A 17,500-nucleotide genomic window follows, 5' to 3' on the forward strand; every position below is an offset into this window, starting at 1 on the left:
GCTGACAGCGGCCAACTGGATACAAATCCAGCGCGCTACCGACTGAGCTACATCCCCGCCCGGGAGAGGTAGTGAAATTGACAAGCCAGACTAGCGCGGGAGTGGTTGCGCTGAGCAGGATAGCACTCTTTTCTGTATATCTGTTCTTTTTAACTTTCTGAGCTTGTTTTAAATCCAAACATATCATATCTATATGTTTTTTGAATCAGGAACCAACAAGGAATAAGATCAAATATTTTTTAAATCGATTTCGTTAATTTAATTTTAATCATTATGTTCATATTTTTAATTTTCAGAGCTTGTTTTTAATCCAAACATAACATATTTATATGTTTATGGAATCAGCAATAAATGAAGAGAAAGATGCAATTATTTTTTGATCGTTTAAAGAAACAAAACATTTAATTACAATTTTCAGATGTTTAATGACCAAACTCATTAATTAACTGTTAAGCCTCCAAGGTGAAATGCAATACCAAAGTCCGGTCTTTGTCGAAGATAGCTTAACTAAAATGTCAATCAATTTGGTTAAATAATGAGGGCGTGACAGTGCTGCCTCAACTTTCACAAAAATATGACGTCATCAAGTACAATTATCGTAAAAAAGAAAAATGGTCTGGGGATATTATACCCAGGATATCTCATGTAAAGTTTCATAATAATCGGCGTAGCTGTTCCTCGGAAATGCTCTACACATACATACGCACACACACACACACACACACACCACACACCCACACACACACACACACACACACACACATCCACACACACACACACACACACACACACACACACACACATACACCACGACCCTCGTCTCGATTCCCCCTCTATGTTAAAACATTTAGTCAAAACTTGACTAAATGTAAAAAAGAAAGTGGTCCCCATGTGGACCCAGACTGGTCGTAGTAGCTTCGATTCAATCTTTTTCAATCTTTCGGCATTTCTAGGCCACAAAAGTAAGGGCAATGAAAAGGACATAATCATGTGACCCTCCACCACGAAATGAGTCGCATGTCACCTCGCGCGGTTCTGCGCTAGGCTTAATGAAAGTCCGGGGAGTGTCTGGTAACAGTGTGAGGGTCACCTTAGTCACAGGCTTATAACTCAAACAGTTTTCGCTCTTTTCTAAAACGGTTTTCACCACTGGATAGAGCATAAAAAACTCTTTAGAAAATTGTAAAATATATGAAAAACATGCAAAGTTGACATGCGACTCATTCCGTGGTGGAGGGTCACATATCTCTGGTTAGTGTCTTCAGAGTTGACTGCCCCCTAAAAGGTTGTTGACTTCCGGGTAAGAATCGTACAACAAACATTTAATCCGCGTTGTTGCGATCAGTTTGGGCATAGTCAGGGTCCAGCATGTGTTTTTCTAACTGTTTTCAAGCCTCGATCTCGGTACATAACATTGGGCCAAATTTGTGTCAAGTTCGTTCGCTTCAAAGTTCGTTCTGTAATATCATTTAATGACTATTTACCGATGGTTTTTTTTAATTTTTACAGCATTAAAGGTCAACCTTGATTTCAAGCCTCGATCTCGGTCCATAACATTTAGCGTAACTGTGTCGTCTGCTTCAAATTTCGTTCTGTACTCTCGCTATTTGATTTATGTCCCTTGCAGTCTTGAGTCCGGTATGTCGCCTCTGGACAATATTTTTTTTTTTAATTTTTTTTTTTTTAAAGGAAATCACACTTTTTAACAAGATTTAAAGAAAGAAATGTGAAATCCAAATACGCGGATTGACTCAAAAGTGCGAGATTTAGTACTGAGTGGTAACCACACTAACCCGATTTTAGCACTGAGTGGTAACCACACTAACCCGATGTTAGCACTGAGTGGTAACCACACTAACACGATTTTAGAACTCCAGAGTTTTACCTGTTGGTTATTCAGAAGGACCTTGCATACGTACTATGTACACACAAATCATCCTCAGACAATAAATGAGTTGAAACAGCAATTACAAGGAGTTAGGGGGGTTCAAGTCGGATGAGTGTAGCTCTTACTGTTGATGCAATCTTTCTTTACTTTCTTTCTTTCTTTATTTGGTGTTTAACGTCGTTTTCAACCATTCAAGGTTATATCGCGACGGAGGGAAGGGGGTAGATGGGATAGAGCCACTTGTCAATTGTTTCTTGTTCACAAAAGCACTAATCAAAAATTTGCTCCAGGGGCTTGCAACGTAGTACAATATATGACCTTACTGGGAGAATGCAAGTTTCCAGTACAAAGGACTTAACATTTCTTACATACTGCTTGACTAAAATCTTTACAAACATTGACTATATTCTATACAAGAAACACTTAACAAGGGTAAAAGGAGAAACAGAATCCGTAATCTTACGACATGCTGGGGAGCATCGGGTAAATTCTTTCTCGGCCTGACCAATATGGGACTCCCCCTAACCCGCGGGGGGCTGTTGATGCAATCTCCGATTGTGAAAAATATTTGTAAAATTAAAACTACCTAACCTACATACTTGAAACTGTATGAAATTATTATCCCACATCTCAAGCAAATGTACACCATATATCAAGTAATTCACTGAACACATGTTGGAGCTATTAGCATTTTAAAGGGTGGCATTTCAGTTCAATCTTGAGTTCAGGTGGGGAGTAGAGGTGAGGGTGTGGGGGAGGGGGTAGGCTAGGGACTTACTTGAGCAGGCCATGGAAGTAAAGCTGGGGCATGACGTGCGCCTTCATCTGGTACATGGACCACCGCTCCTTGCTCTGGTCCACAGGGAAAGTCTCCATGGGGTGACCATCGTAGTCGAACTCCGCCAGCACACACTTGTTCTTCCCGGTCACCAGCGGGCATGATGTGTATCCGTCATACTGTAATTAACAAGGTTGTCATGTTTGACGCACACAGTAGCACCCACACACGGACGTACGCACGCGCGCACACACACACAAACATGCGCGCGCACCGGCGCACACACACATGCGCGCACACCGGCGCACACACACACAAACACACACACACACACACACGCGCGCGCGCGCGCGCGCGCACACACACACACGCACGCACGCACACGCACGCACACGCACACACGCACGCACACACACACACCTACACACACACACACACACATACACACACACACCTACACACACACACACACACACACACGCACACACACACCAAAGAACATGTGGGTATCTGTAATATCTTACTGTCTGAGACAATCCCGAGGTTACAAGCCTAGTCATAAAGTTCCTAGCATACACGTGTTATTTCAAACTTTATGCGTTTGAAATGCAGGAGCGTTTTTCTGCTTGAATCTAAGTCTCTAGATTTGCATAATTTGCTTTACTTATTCATAAATAGTCACTTGCGTCGCCATTCGAGCTATATAATGAACCGTGCCGATGTGTTTTATTTGCATGAGGTTTAGAAGTAAAAGATCGACACGGCCATTTTGAGAACGAAAGTGACACCCAAAGGGAGATGAAAATGGCGGCCAAAAGCATTCATGTTTATTCTGACAACGACAAGAATGACCAAATTAGACTCACTTTTGGAGCTGATTCCGTCAATTAATGACACTGGGGTCATTCTTTGCATTGGTAAAACGGACTTCTATCAGATATAACGCAATAATGGCATGAGACTTCGTTTTAAATTTACAACGCTAAAGTCCAAGATTGTCCTAACCATCTTCCCCGTCCGCAAAGGACAGGGTGTGTTTCCGCCTGACACGGTTTGAACCCGCCTCGGGCCGTCGGGCGGGGATTAAGGTACACCACTTGGCCAACCAATAATAATAATAATGATAAAACATTCTTTTATACTCATTATAGCGCTGTTCACCGCCAAATGGCAGTCTCATGGCGCTTTACATTCGACATTAAAATTCAACATTTTACATAATAAAGAGTTTCCTCGTAGGAAATAACATACAAGCATGACACAAAATTTAAAAATTCATAGACAACGACTACTTATAGTTATATAAGATAATCTAGAATTTTTTTATTTTTTTTTAAAGATGAAAATATACATAAGATAAGTAATAGACACATAGTTACACATAAAAAGTCTGACAATAAAACAGAACTTACATAAAAGCGTACAGATCTAAAACATGTTTTTGTTTTTTCAATGTTCAGGTATTTTGTTTTCAGCGTAGCAATAGGACCCGATATTTTGACGAGACTTGCATAATGCAGCTAAAAAAAAGCCGATAGCGTTTGTATTGCTATTCTGACGTGGACTTATATGTTGAACATGGTCCACGCTGGCTGTTGCAGCCGATGTTTCAGTGCGCATACCCCTTGCGCATGTACTGACGGAAATCACCGAACATTGAAACACTCATAGGCTCCAAGCCAGCTAGGCCTACCGTGCACCCCCCTCAGGATCCAGCTTCATTAGGCTAGAGATATTCATTGGGGTCTACTGAACACGTTTTAACAAGTTCGCCACGAAAAAACTCATTCCCACTACTACTTATGCCCCTTTGTTTAAGGGTACCCCCTCGAACGCTAAATTTATCTGTGCAATCACAACAATGCACAGCTGCAATGAATGAACAGAGAACCACTTTTTTGAAATCAAAACAGTTACGTTGATTATTAATCTTGTACAAAATACCTATTACAGTGTTCAATGTTTGATAGGTTGGCTGTAGTGATGCTTGATAGGCGCGAACCGTCATTTTCACAGTGCGCAAAGCTTGTCAACTTTGATGAGTAAAAGGTTTCAACAAATTTGGGTTTTCTGTTTCATTTTTTAGAAACTACAATGCCTTGGAATAATTTCAAGCCCCATTTGGAATTCCTGAGAGGATTTGTTGCGACACCAGATGAGATATTTCTCCCCTACCCCCTAAACGTGAAATTTTAGGAAAATGTCAAAAAACATTTTTTATCAAATATTCATTATAACTTCTCACTGTTTTCCAATCAAATAACAAAAGTAATCACATTGACGACCAAAACAGTTCCTTTGTTCATCTTTTAACAGAACTACAACATTATTATTCTCTTCTCAAGACTGAAATGTAAAAAATAAAACAAAATGTTCAGATATAGACATCTATTCTAACTGTCGCTTAAATATAGTGCTCTTGTTTCATAGTTTCTATATTCAAGGTAGATTAACATAAGAAAAACAATCTAAGAACTAATGGTTCTTCATGTAAGTGCAGAATGTTTGCTCATAAATGCAAATGTCTTATGAATCAATTTCAGCTTTATAGTAATAACATGAAAAAGTCATTGCAAAGATATCTGTCAACTTTTCTTTAAAAAAAACCACCCACACGCACGCACGCACGCACACACACACACACACACACACACACACACACACACACAGACACACACACACACACACACACACACACACACACACACACACACACACACACACACACACACACACACATCTTAGACTGTTTTTGGAGCAAGAAAGTCAAGTTCACAGGACAAGTTCGTCCGATTCACAGTCAGATTCAGATTCAAGTGAATCGTCCAGTCCATTTAGGAACAGTGGTGCCTCCTTCTCCTTCTCTCCATTCTCGTGAACCTCAGTGAGCAGGCTATCAATAATTGTCTGTGAGAGAACCAACTCTTCATTTTCTTCAGTCCAAAGAGGCTCAAGGATTCCATTGTTCAACATCCTTCCATGACCATGAGTGGGGTTGGGAACCTGTGGGAGTGGCAGGTGAGCGCGCTTCCATGTGGCTGTCTGGTAGTTGGCCCTTCTTGCATGTTGTTTGAGGCTCTAGTAGCATAGAAGGCGCTGACTGATTCACAGTCAGTAAAGGCGAAGAGAAAGAAACACAGAACAGTGAGGTCGCGGGAGTTCTTCTGCAAGGGCAGCAATAATGAGCAAACGTTTCCTATTTGTTTTGCCCGTGTCAAACAGCAATGTGATTTCTCCTTGCTGGCCAGCATAATGCAAGAGAATGAAGAACATGTCGCTGTCTGGGCTCTTTACTTTGATAGTCTGGTCTTTCTTGTGTTAATCTATCTGTAATATGGAAACTATGAAGCAAGAGCATTATATGTAAGGGACAGTTAGAATGGAATCCTTGAGCCTATGTGGACTGAAGAAAATGAAGAGTTGGTTCTCTTACTGACAGTTATTGATAGCCTGCTAAATGAGGTCAACGAGGAAGGAGAGAGGGGGGAGAAGGCACCACTGTTCCTTAATGGACTGGACGATTCACTTGAATCTGAATCTGACTTTGAATCGGACTAACTTGTCCTGTGAACTTGACTTTCTTGATCCAAAAACAGTCTAAGATTGATTGTGTGTGTGTGTGTGTGTGTGTGTGTGTGTGTGTGTGTGTGTGTGTGTGTGTGTGTGTGTTTGTGTGTGTGTGTGTGTGTGTGTGTGTGTTTGAAAGAAAAAGTTGACATAGTTCTTTGCAATGACTTTTTTATGTTATTTCTATAAAGCTGAAATTGATTCATGACATTTGCATTTATGAGCAAACATTCTGCACTTACATAAAGAAACATTAGTTCTTAGATTGTCTTTCTTATGTTAATCTACCTTTAATCATGGAAACTAAGAAGCAAGAGCATTATATGTAAGGGACAGTTAGAATAGATGTCTATATCTGAACATTTTGTTTTATGTTTTACATGTCAGTCTTGAGAAGATTATAATAATGTTGTAATTCTATTAAAAGATGAACAAAGGAACTATTTTAGTCGTCAATTTGATTACTTTTGTTATTTGATTGGAAAACAGTGAGAAGTTATAATGAATATTTGATGAAAAATGTTTTTTGACATTTTCCTAAAATTTCACGTTTAGGGGGTAGGGGAGAAATATCTCATCTGGTGTCGCAACAAATCCTCTCAGGAATTCCAAATGGGGCTTGAAATTATCCCAAGGCATTGTAGTTTCTAAAAAATGAAACAGAAAACCCAAATTTGTTGAAACCTTTTACTCATCAAAGTTGACAAGCTTTGCGCACTGTGAAAATGACGGTTCGCGCCTATCAAGCATCACTACAGCCAACCTATCAAACATTGAACACTGTAATTGGTATTTTGTACAAGATTAATGATCAACGTAACTGTTTTGATTTCAAAAAAGTGGTTCTCTGTTCATTCATTGCAGCTGTGCATTGTTGTGATTGCACAGATAAATTTAGCGTTCGAGGGGGTACCCTTAAACAAAGGGGCATAAGTAGTAGTGGGAATGAGTTTTTTCGTGGCGAACTTGTTAAAACGTGTTCAGTAGACCCAAATGAATATCTCTAGCCTAATGAAGCTGAATCCTGAGGGGGGTGCACGGTAGGCCTAGCTGGCTTGGAGCCTATCACAAAAAGCTATGGACGAAAAAGACAGACATAACCGGAGCGATGTACACACACTCGACACATACACTTGAGTGACGGGAGATAATAACAACGCAAACTTACTGAGTGAGTGGGTTGCTTCCCTTTGATGACAGCAGAAAGGTTATGTTTCAATACGCCGCACTGTGAAGCTGAAAAAGATCAAAAGGAGATAGGAAAATAAGAATGAGACCGAACGATATTAACCATTTATCATCCTTGTGGATAGGATCGACCAACCAATGTTTATAATCAAGTAATATTTTTTTCGATTTACTGCATGTATAAAATCAGCAAGCAACGTTCCCTGTTTTTAGAGTTCGAATGACTTTTTGAAATAGGTCTTTGACGATTGAACGCATGTATGCGGTATTTTTTTTATAGTCATGGCCAACCAAGTTAATAATTGACGCCACAGCCCGAGTTTTAGTCGGGCTCTGACGTCACACGGCTCAAAGAAGGGAAGTCATGCTAACCTTTGTTTTGTAATTACTATGATTGCTTAAAATAAGCATTATATGCTTGAGTATGTAATCATTCATGCATTGTTCTTGTCATGATTAAAATTGAATAAAGTTTTGTTTAAACCAAAGAAGGGAAGTCCAGTTAGTTCCATCAATACATTATTTTATGTACCTGTTTTGAAAACGGCCAGGCCGCCAAAAGGCAGTTTTTTGGTGGTTTTATATGTGTGTGTTTTATTGGTTTAAACAGTGTTTATTCAACAATTCATAGGTAATTGAACATAATACATGTTAAGGATCAACAACAAGCTCAAGCTTATTATGGTGGTGACCCTAACAGGAGAATTTAACATATGGGTTATTTAATTTTGTGTGTTTTATTTAATATTTTTTATCAAGTTTTCTTTTTCAAAGTAAAAAAAAAAAAATCTTTTCATAATGTTGTACATGCAGCAACTCCATGGTCTATTTCCCTTCTTTTCTTTGTTGTTGTTGTTGTGCAAACTACAGTGGAACCCTCATTTGAAGACCCCCCATTTTAAAGGTCCTTGTGACGGGCCGCGCTGTGGCGGGGTGGTAAGACGTCGGCCTCTTAATCGGAAGGTCGAGGGTTCGAATCCCGGCCGCGGCCGCCTGGTGGGTTAAGTGTGGCGATTTTTCCGATCTCCCAGGTCAACTTATGTGCAGACCTGCTAGTGGCTTATCCCCCTTCGTGTGTACACGCAAGCACAAGACCAAGTGCGCACGGAAAAGATCCTGTAATCCATGTCAGAGTTCGGTGGGTTATAGAAACACGAAACTACCCAGCATGCTTCCTCCGAAAGCGGCGTATGGCTGCCTTAATGGCGGGGTAAAAACGGTCATACACGTAAAATTCCACTCGTGCAAAAACACGAGTTTACGTGGGAGTTTCAGCCCACGAACGCAGCAGAAGAAGAAGAAAGGTCCTTGTCTACATGTTAATACCGAAATCGCCATTTGACCATTAAAACGCAGAGTCTATTATCTACAAATATCAACAATACACCCCCTTTCGATCAGGAAAGACGAAGCCAGTGTAGCCGTTTGAAAATTCATTGTAGTATTCCAGCGTAGTACTCATAGTAGGATATCCTTATTTGGAAAATGCCAAGCGCAAAACTCCTCTCAAATCCCGTGCATTTCGTACGTTTTAAAAAAAAGTGTGGACAGCGCTCCAGTGTCAAACTTGTTGCTGCACTTGTTTGGGCGTGGCTATAAGCACAGTGACATGAATTTGATTGGTCAGTATTTTTAGGCAAAGCACATGTTCTCAGCAAACAGAAAACAAAATATTGGAAGCGTGAGTCACGCTACCCAAAAATAAAATCTTTTTTTACATATATTTTTTTTTCTATAACTTTTTTCCCCATGGTTCATTCATCATTTGACATCATTTTGTATCGAAATCTAACCATAAGATTATTGAAAAAAAGAAAAAATGTAGACGACCACCTTTAAGACTCCCTCCTTTTTAAGACCTGAGTTTCTAAGATTTCTTGGGGTCTTAAAAGGGGGGTTCCATTGTACTCACAAACTCACCAGCAGCAGCGGCAGTCTTGGAGGTGGGGAGGTTGGTACAGTCCCCGAGGGCGAAGACGTTGGGAAACTGGGTGTGCTGCAGGGTGTGTTTGTTGACGTCCACCCAGCCGTCCGCGTTCACCAAGGGGCTGGACCTCACTACGTCAGGGGCTGACATGGGCGGTGTGGCGTGTAGAAAACTGTACTGTAACACAACACAGAGCGGCATGTTACAAGTTACAGTGGACCTCACTACGTCAGGGACAGACATGGGCAGTGTGGCGTGCAGAAAACTGTACTGTAACACAACACAGAGCGACATGTTACAAGTTACAGTAGACCTCACTACGTCAGGGGCAGACATGGGCGGTGTGGCGTGTAGAAAACTGTACTGTAACACAACACAGAGCGGCATGTTACAAGTTACAGTGGACCTCACTACGTCAGGGGCAGACATGGGCGGTGTGGCGTGCAGAAAACTGTACTGTAAAACAAACACACAGATCGAACAAAAAAATCTATTCAGAAAAGATTACCAGGGGTTGGACCAAACTACGTCAGGGGCAGACATGGGCGGTGTGGCGTGTAGAAAACTGTACTGTAACACAACACAAAGGGAGACATGTTACAAGTTACAGTGTTGGTGCATGATCAGTTGATCTCCCAGCGTCAGATATGGGCGGTGTGGCGTGTAGAAAACTGTACTGTAACACGACACAAAGGGAGACATGTTACAAGTTACAGTGTTGGTGCATGATCAGTTGATCTCCCAGCGTCAGATATGGGCGGTGTGGCGTGTAGAAAACTGTACTGTAACACAACACACAAAACGAAAGAAACAAAATTCAGTTTGTATCCAGAATGAGTGTACCAGGGGTTCAACCTCACTACGTCAGGGACAGACATGGGCGGTCAGTGTTGCGTGTAGAAAAATGTACTGTGACGCAGCAAGGAGAGAAATGTTGCAAGTTACAATGTTTGTGCTTGTTCAGTGGCAGTATGGCGTGTAAAAAACTGCACAGTAACACGACACACAGAGAGACTTGTTCAATGTAACAGTGTTCTTGCATGATCAGTGGACCTCACTACGTCAGGGGCCGATATGGGCGGTGTGGCGTGTCGAAAACTGTACTGTAACGCAACACACAGTGAGTAATGTTACAAGTTAAACTGAACCTCACTACGTCAGGGACAGACATGGGCGGTGTGGCGTGTAGAAAACTGTACTGTAACACAACAAATATATAGAAAAATAACTGTTTTTTGACCGATGTGTGACATACATGTACTATCTCGGTAACAGTACCGAAAATAACAGAAGAAACTTTCGTTTGGCTGGCAACACTATAGGTATGTGTGGGCATATGTCAGATAGTTGTGGGAAGCTCCTGGCTGTTTATATCGTTATCTGCGACAAAACGACAAATATTTGCTCTCCATGCTGTGACTTAATTAGGCACTGCATCTTTAAAGGGAGTGTGCTCTATATCAGTCTTACACTAAAGGTTGTAGTCTCCCCCTTCTCGCTGTCCAGAAGCTGAAAGACGGCCTCTCTGGAGTCCGGCTTGACCTCCACAAGATTGTGTCGGTAGTTGACCTTGATGTGTCTGCACGAGAAAACGGCCGATGACTGAATTAAATAAGAAACAAACATTATAAATGATACCACCACCATCATTACCCCCCCCACTCACTCTCTCTCTCTCTCTCTCTCTCTCTCTCTCTCTCTCTCTCTCTCTCTCTCTCTCTCTCTCTCTCTTTTTATCAGTATTGTAATCTGCATGTTATGTTATGCTCCGGCCTTACTTGTAGGCGAACGGTATGTTATATGTCCGTCTGTCGGTTATGTCCTAATGTTGTATATACATGTCTTGTATACTTGCCATTTATATATTTATTATACATGTTGAAGGATGAATGATGATACATTGTAGACGGATGCATGTTATTGATTAAAAGCCCCACAATGATGTGCTTGGCAAATAAGAAAAAAAACGGAAAAAACCCCAATCTTACAAATGAGGCAGAGCGCTATTCAATGATCAAAGGGAAGTAAGCACTCTAAATGTATACGACATGTGTAAAGGAGTGAACGAGAGTTATACGGAACCAATCTCCTGGGAACATGAGAACAAGCTTTAAAATGAACAAGCTTGTGATTTGCCTTGGAATATGTGACCCTCCACCACGGAATGAGTCGCATGTCACCTTTGCATGATTTTCATATTTTTACATATTCCCAAAGAGTGTTTTATGCACTATCCAGTGGTGAAAACCGTTTTAGAAAAGAGCGACAACTTTTCGAGTTATAAGCCTGTTACTAATGTGACCCTCACACTGTTACCACAGTCCCCCCGGACTTATATTAAGCCTAGCGCAGAACCGTGCGAGGTGACATGCGACTCATTCCATGGTGGAGGGTCACATAATGTGATCTTGCTGTGATCATCCTTTTTGAGGATAAAAGTCGCTTGTTCATTTCAATGCTTGTTATTCTCTCAGGTGCCATGAGATTGGTTCCGTATAACTCTCGTTTACTTCATCACACGTGTCGTATGCATTTAGAGCGCTTACTTCCTTTTGGTTATTTGATCTTAAAAAATTTTAAAAAAAACACAGATAGGACTGCCAACGCTCCAAAATTCAGAATCCAAACTCAAGAGTGGCAAATCATAACAACGCCTTTTTCATTTTATTTTTTATTTTTTAACAGTTTTTTTTTATTCAGTTACATAAATACAGAGCCGTAATTGAAGGTTATAATAAGGGGAGCACAACAACGCTTGATGTTCATGACAGATTGTTGGTTATTATTGTTTATAGTCTCCTCAGCAGGTAATGCTCATCGAGACCTTTTTTTTTAATTATAGAACCAAACATAACTTTCACAGGTGCGTCGACCCACTGGTCTCCAAAGTGCATGGACAGACAGACAAATGCGTATGTAACAGATAATGGACTTTGCTTAGAAAGCTTAGGGCGGGGATGTAGCTCAGTCGGTAGCGCGCTGGATTTGTATCCAGTTGGCCGCTGTCAGCGTGAGTTCGTCCCCACGTTCGGCGAGAGATTTATTTCTCAGAGTCAACTTTGTGTGCAGACTCTCCTGATCTCTCCTCGGTGTCCGAACACCCCCGTGTGTACACGCCAGCACAAGACCAAGTGCGCACGAAAAAGATCCTGTAATCCATGTCAGAGTTCGGTGGGTTATAGAAACACGAAAATACCCAGCATGCTTCCTCCGAAAACGGCGTATGGCTGCCTAAATGGCGGGGTAAAAAACGGTCATACACGTAAAATTCCACTCGTGCAAAAAAACCACGAGTGTACGTGGGAGTTTCAGCCCACGAACGCAGAAGAAGAAGAAGAAGAAGCTTAGAAAGCGTTGCTGTCCTCAGTCTCTGGGGAGAATGATGGTCCAAATGGCATAAAGGCTGTGTATGACCGTTTTTACCCTGCCATTCTAGGCAGCCATACGCCGATTTTGGGGGAAGCATGCTGGGTATGTTCGTGTTTCTATAACCCACCGAACTCGGACATGGATTACATGATCTTGTCCGTACCGCGCACTTGGTCTAGTGCTTGCGTGTACACACGAAGGAGCATAAGGCACGAACAGGTCTGCACATATGATGACCTGGGAGATCGGACAAAATCTCCACCCTTAACCCACCAGGCGCGGTCGGGATTCGAACACGCGACCCTCTGCATAGGATGCCGATGTCTTATCCACTCGACCAATGCGCCCCCCAAGGGAGCGTTGGACTTTTTTTTAGACAAAACAATACGTTCACAAGTTTATCGTCCCGGTGTTAATAGGGAACAGAATAAACAAATCATTATTGAGAAGAATAAAACAATAATCTACCTGATTACAAAAGAAAAACAAGTCGCGTAAGGCGAAAATACAATATTTAGTCAAGTAGCTGTCGAACTCACAGAATGAAACTGAACGCAATGCAACGCAGCAAGACCGTATACTCGTAGCATCGTCAGTCCACCGCTCATGGCAAAGGCAGTGAAATTGACAAGAAGAGCGGGGTAGTAGTTGCGCTGAGAAGGATAGCACGCTTTTCTGTACCTCTCTTCGTTTTAACTTTCTGAGCGTGTTTTCAATCCAAACATATCATATCTATATGTTTTTGGAAACAGGAACCGACAAGGAATAAGATGAAAGTGTTTTTAAATTGATTTCGAACATTTAATTTTGATCATAATTTTTATATTTTTAATTTTCAGAGCTTGTTTTTAATCCAAATATAACATATTTATATGTTTTTGGAATCAGAAAATGATGGAGAATAAGATGAACGTAAATTTGGATCGTTTTATAAAAAAATAATTTTTTTTACAATTTTCAGATTTTTAATGACCAAAGTCATTAATTAATTTTTAAGCCACCAAGCTGAAATGCAATACCGAAGTCCGGGCTTCGTCGGAGATTACTTGACCAAAATTTCAACCAATTTGGTTGAAAAATGAGAGCGTGACAGTGCCGCCTCAACTTTCACGAAAAGCCGGATATGACGTCATCAAAGACATTTATCAAAAAAATGAAAAAAAACGTCTGAGGATATTATACCCAGGAACTCTCATGTCAAATTTCATAAAGATCGGTCCAGTAGTTTAGTCTGAATCGCTCTACACACACACACACAGACAGACAGACACACACACACACACACACACATACACCACGACCCTCGTCTGGATTCCCCCCTCTACGTTAAATTATTTAGTCAAAACTTGACTAAATATAATGAATGTGCTTTTTGAAGATCGGATCAAAAAACATAGAAAGACAAGTTGCTTTCATTCGTTTTGTTTGTCTCATAATGATGTGTTTGTCTCTACGCTGTAAAGACCATTGGGTTAGTGGATATTATAAGATGTTCGGTGGCTTGTAGACATATAAGCTTTTTTGTTGGTCCGAGGGGGAATATCGTCTTCGGTTTCATCTTTATCGACCAAGGCCGAATCCACGTTTCGCCTGAAAGCTCAAACCCATTCACCACCTCGATTTGTTACATGGGGAACAGTGTTATTTATTGCCCAGCTGATTATGAATACAAACTCGTGGACATGATGAAAACCTGTTTTGTCAAAACATGAACGTTCCAATAACTGACTGTCTTTGCTGCTTTTTTTTTAAATTCTAGATTTTAGAACGTTGGCAGTCTGATTTAGTTTTTATATTTAGTCAAGTTTTGACTAAATATTTTAACATCGAGGGGGAATCGAAACGAGGGTCGTGGTGTATGTGTGTGTGTGTGTGTGTGTGTGTGCGTGCGTGCGTGCGTGCGTGCGTGTAGAGCGATTCAGACCAAACTACTGGGCCGATCTTTATGAAATTTTACATGAGAGTTCCTGGGATTGATATCCCCGAACGTTTTTCTCCTTTTTTTGATAAATGTCTTTGATGACGTCATATCCGGCTTTTCGTGAAAGTTGAGGCGGCACTGTCACGCCCTCATTTTTCAACCAAATTGGTTCAAATTTTGGTCAAGTAATCTTCGACGAAGCCCGGGGTTCGGTATTGCATTTCAGCTTGGTGGCTTAAAAATTAATTAATGACTTTGGTCATTAAAAATCGGAAAATTGTAAAAAAAAATAAAAATGTATAAAACGATCCAACTTTACGTTTATCTTATTCTCCATCATTTGCTGATTCCAAAAACATATAAATATGTTATATTCGGATTAAAAACAAGCTCTGAAAATTAAATATATAAAAATTATTATCAAAATTAAATTGTCCAAATCAATTTAAAAACACTTTCATCTTATTCCTTGTCGGTTCCTGATTCCAAAAACATATAGATATGATATGTTTGGATTAAAAACACGCTCAGAAAGTTAAAACAAAGAGAGGTACAGAAAAGCGTGCTATCCTTCTTAGCGCAACTACTACCCCGCTCTTCTTGTCAATTTCACTGCCTTTGCCATGAGCGGTGGCCTGACGATGCTACGAGTAAAATGGCATTGCGTTCAGTTTCATTCTGTGAGTTCGACAGCTACTTGACTAAATATTGTATTTTCGCCTTACGCGACTTGTTCTTTACTAGTGTCACAAATGCCCAAAGAATAATGGTCGTCATTTACCTCTTTTGAACGATGTTTCGCAGGGTGGCAGCGTATTTCTCCACAGCAAAAAGGACATTCAGGGAAGTGTTGTAGATAACGTCTATCTTATCTCGTGTACCCTTCTGTTGCAATGGAAAATAAACTAAAACTTTCACAAGTTGGTAGGTTGGCCTGTCAGACTTGGCATACATGTCAACAGCATGTTATAAAGTGTATCTCATAAAAGCATGATTAGACAAAGTTATTTAAATCTTTTTTCAATGAAATTTTATTTATTTGAAACCAATGCCCCATATCCTTTTTACACCCTCCACTCACACAAAAAACAATGAAAAAACACACACACACACACACACACACACACACACACACACACACCGGCACACACACTAATACACATACACACACACAAACACACACACACACACACGTACACACACACACACACACACATACATACACAAACACACACATAAAAACCCCAAACAAACACACTTTCTCACATTTCTGAAGATCTCCTCCCCAAGGTAGACGATTTTCTGTGGAGCGCCGGCACACTTGATGGGCGTGTTAGGAAAGGTGAAGATGGCGTTACCGCTCTGAACGGCCTCCAGGGCAGGGAACGTCTTGGTCACGTACTGTGCGTGGTAGTTGGAACACACCTGGGGGTCGCTTTGCAGTGCCTCCGTCAGTCCTTTTACCTGGAGAAATCAGGACAACGGAAACAGATACATTATAATAGTGTACTCCAGGGCAGGGTATCTCTTTGTCACATACTTCTGGTCGTAGTTAAAACACACCTGGGGGTCCCTTCGCAGTGCCTCCGTCAGACTTTTTACCTGGAGAAATCAGGACAACAGAAACAGGTATAGTATAATAGTGTACTCCAGGGCAGGGTATCTCTTGGTCCCATACTTCAGGTGGTAGTTGGAACACACATTGTGGTCGCTTCGCAGTGCCTCCGTCAGTCCTTTTACCTGGAGAAATCAGGACAACGGAAACAGCTTATTATTTATTACAGTAGTCCAGGGCAGGGTGTCTCCTGGTCCCATACTTCAGGTGGTAGTTGGAACACACCTAGGGGTCGCTTTGCAGTGCTTCCGTCAGACCTTTTACCTGGAGAAATCAGGACAATGAAAACAGGTATATTATACTAGTGTACTCCAGGGCAGGGTATCTTTTGGTCACATAGTTCATGTGGTAGTTGCAACACCTGTGGGTCCCTCTGTATTGCCTTTGTCAGACCTTTGTTTTATTTGAAGAAGTCACGACAAGGAAAACAGTGTTATTATATCATTGTACTCGAGGGGAGAGTATATTTTGGCTACATACTTCAGGTGGTAGTTGGAACACACCAGGGGGTCGCTTCGCAGTGCCTCCGTCAGTCCTTTTACCTGGAGAAATGAGGACAACGGAAACAGCTTTTTTTTTATTACGGTTGTCCAGGGCAGGGTGTCTCCTGGTCACATACTTCTGGTGGTAGTTAGAACACACCTGGGGGTCGCTTTGCAGTGCCTCCGTCAGACCTTTTACCTGAAGAAGTCACGACAATGAAAACAGGTGTATTATAATAGTGTACTCTAGGGCAGGGTATCTCTTCGTCACATAGTTCAGGTGGTAGTTGCAACGCCACTCTTGGTCACTTCGCAGTGCCTTGGTTTGACCTTTATGTATGAAAAATTAAGATAATGAAAACATTTGTATTATAATACTGTACTCCAGGGCAGGGTGTTTCTTTGTCACATAGTTCAGATGGTAGTTGCAACTCACCCCCACACCCCTACCCCCCACCCCGCCCACTTCGTAGTGTCTTGGTCAGACCTTTTCCATGAAAAATTAAGATAATGAAAACACGTATATGGTAGTTGCAACACCCCGGGGGTCGCTTCGCAGTGCCTTTCAGATCTTTTACCTGGAGAAATCAGCACAAAACAGATATGTGTATTACTGTAGGCCAGGTCAGGGTGTCTCTTAGTCACATACTTCGAGGTGGTAGTTGGAACAAACCTGGGGGTCACTTCGCAGTGCTTCGGTCATAGCTTTTACTTGGAGAAACCAGAAGAAATAAAAACATGATCAAATCTTGTTAGTGTCTATAG

At 41.2% G+C, this 17,500-nt stretch overlaps 1 protein-coding gene across 2 annotated transcripts in view; it reads right to left on the reverse strand.

Annotated features, from left to right (window-relative positions):
- LOC138972825 (sulfide:quinone oxidoreductase, mitochondrial-like) overlaps positions 1-17,500 on the reverse strand; it is a 26,455-nt gene that overhangs the window by 2,038 nt on the left and 6,917 nt on the right. The window contains exons 4-10 of one of the 2 annotated variants that reach the window (XM_070345495.1): positions 15,905-16,102; positions 15,420-15,523; positions 10,819-10,927; positions 9,755-9,804; positions 9,342-9,475; positions 7,402-7,469; positions 2,667-2,845 (exon numbers count right to left, since the gene is read on the reverse strand). In XM_070345495.1, the coding sequence (XP_070201596.1) occupies positions 2,667-2,845; positions 7,402-7,469; positions 9,342-9,475; positions 9,755-9,804; positions 10,819-10,927; positions 15,420-15,523; positions 15,905-16,102 (842 nt within the window). Of the gene's footprint in view, positions 1-2,666; positions 2,846-7,401; positions 7,470-9,341; positions 9,526-9,754; positions 9,805-10,818; positions 10,928-15,419; positions 15,524-15,904; positions 16,103-17,500 lie in introns of both variants that reach the window. The other variant, XM_070345494.1, reaches the window with a different exon arrangement.

This window comes from Littorina saxatilis, linkage group LG8, assembly GCF_037325665.1.
Source record: "Littorina saxatilis isolate snail1 linkage group LG8, US_GU_Lsax_2.0, whole genome shotgun sequence".
NCBI classification, from domain to species: domain Eukaryota; kingdom Metazoa; phylum Mollusca; class Gastropoda; order Littorinimorpha; family Littorinidae; genus Littorina; species Littorina saxatilis.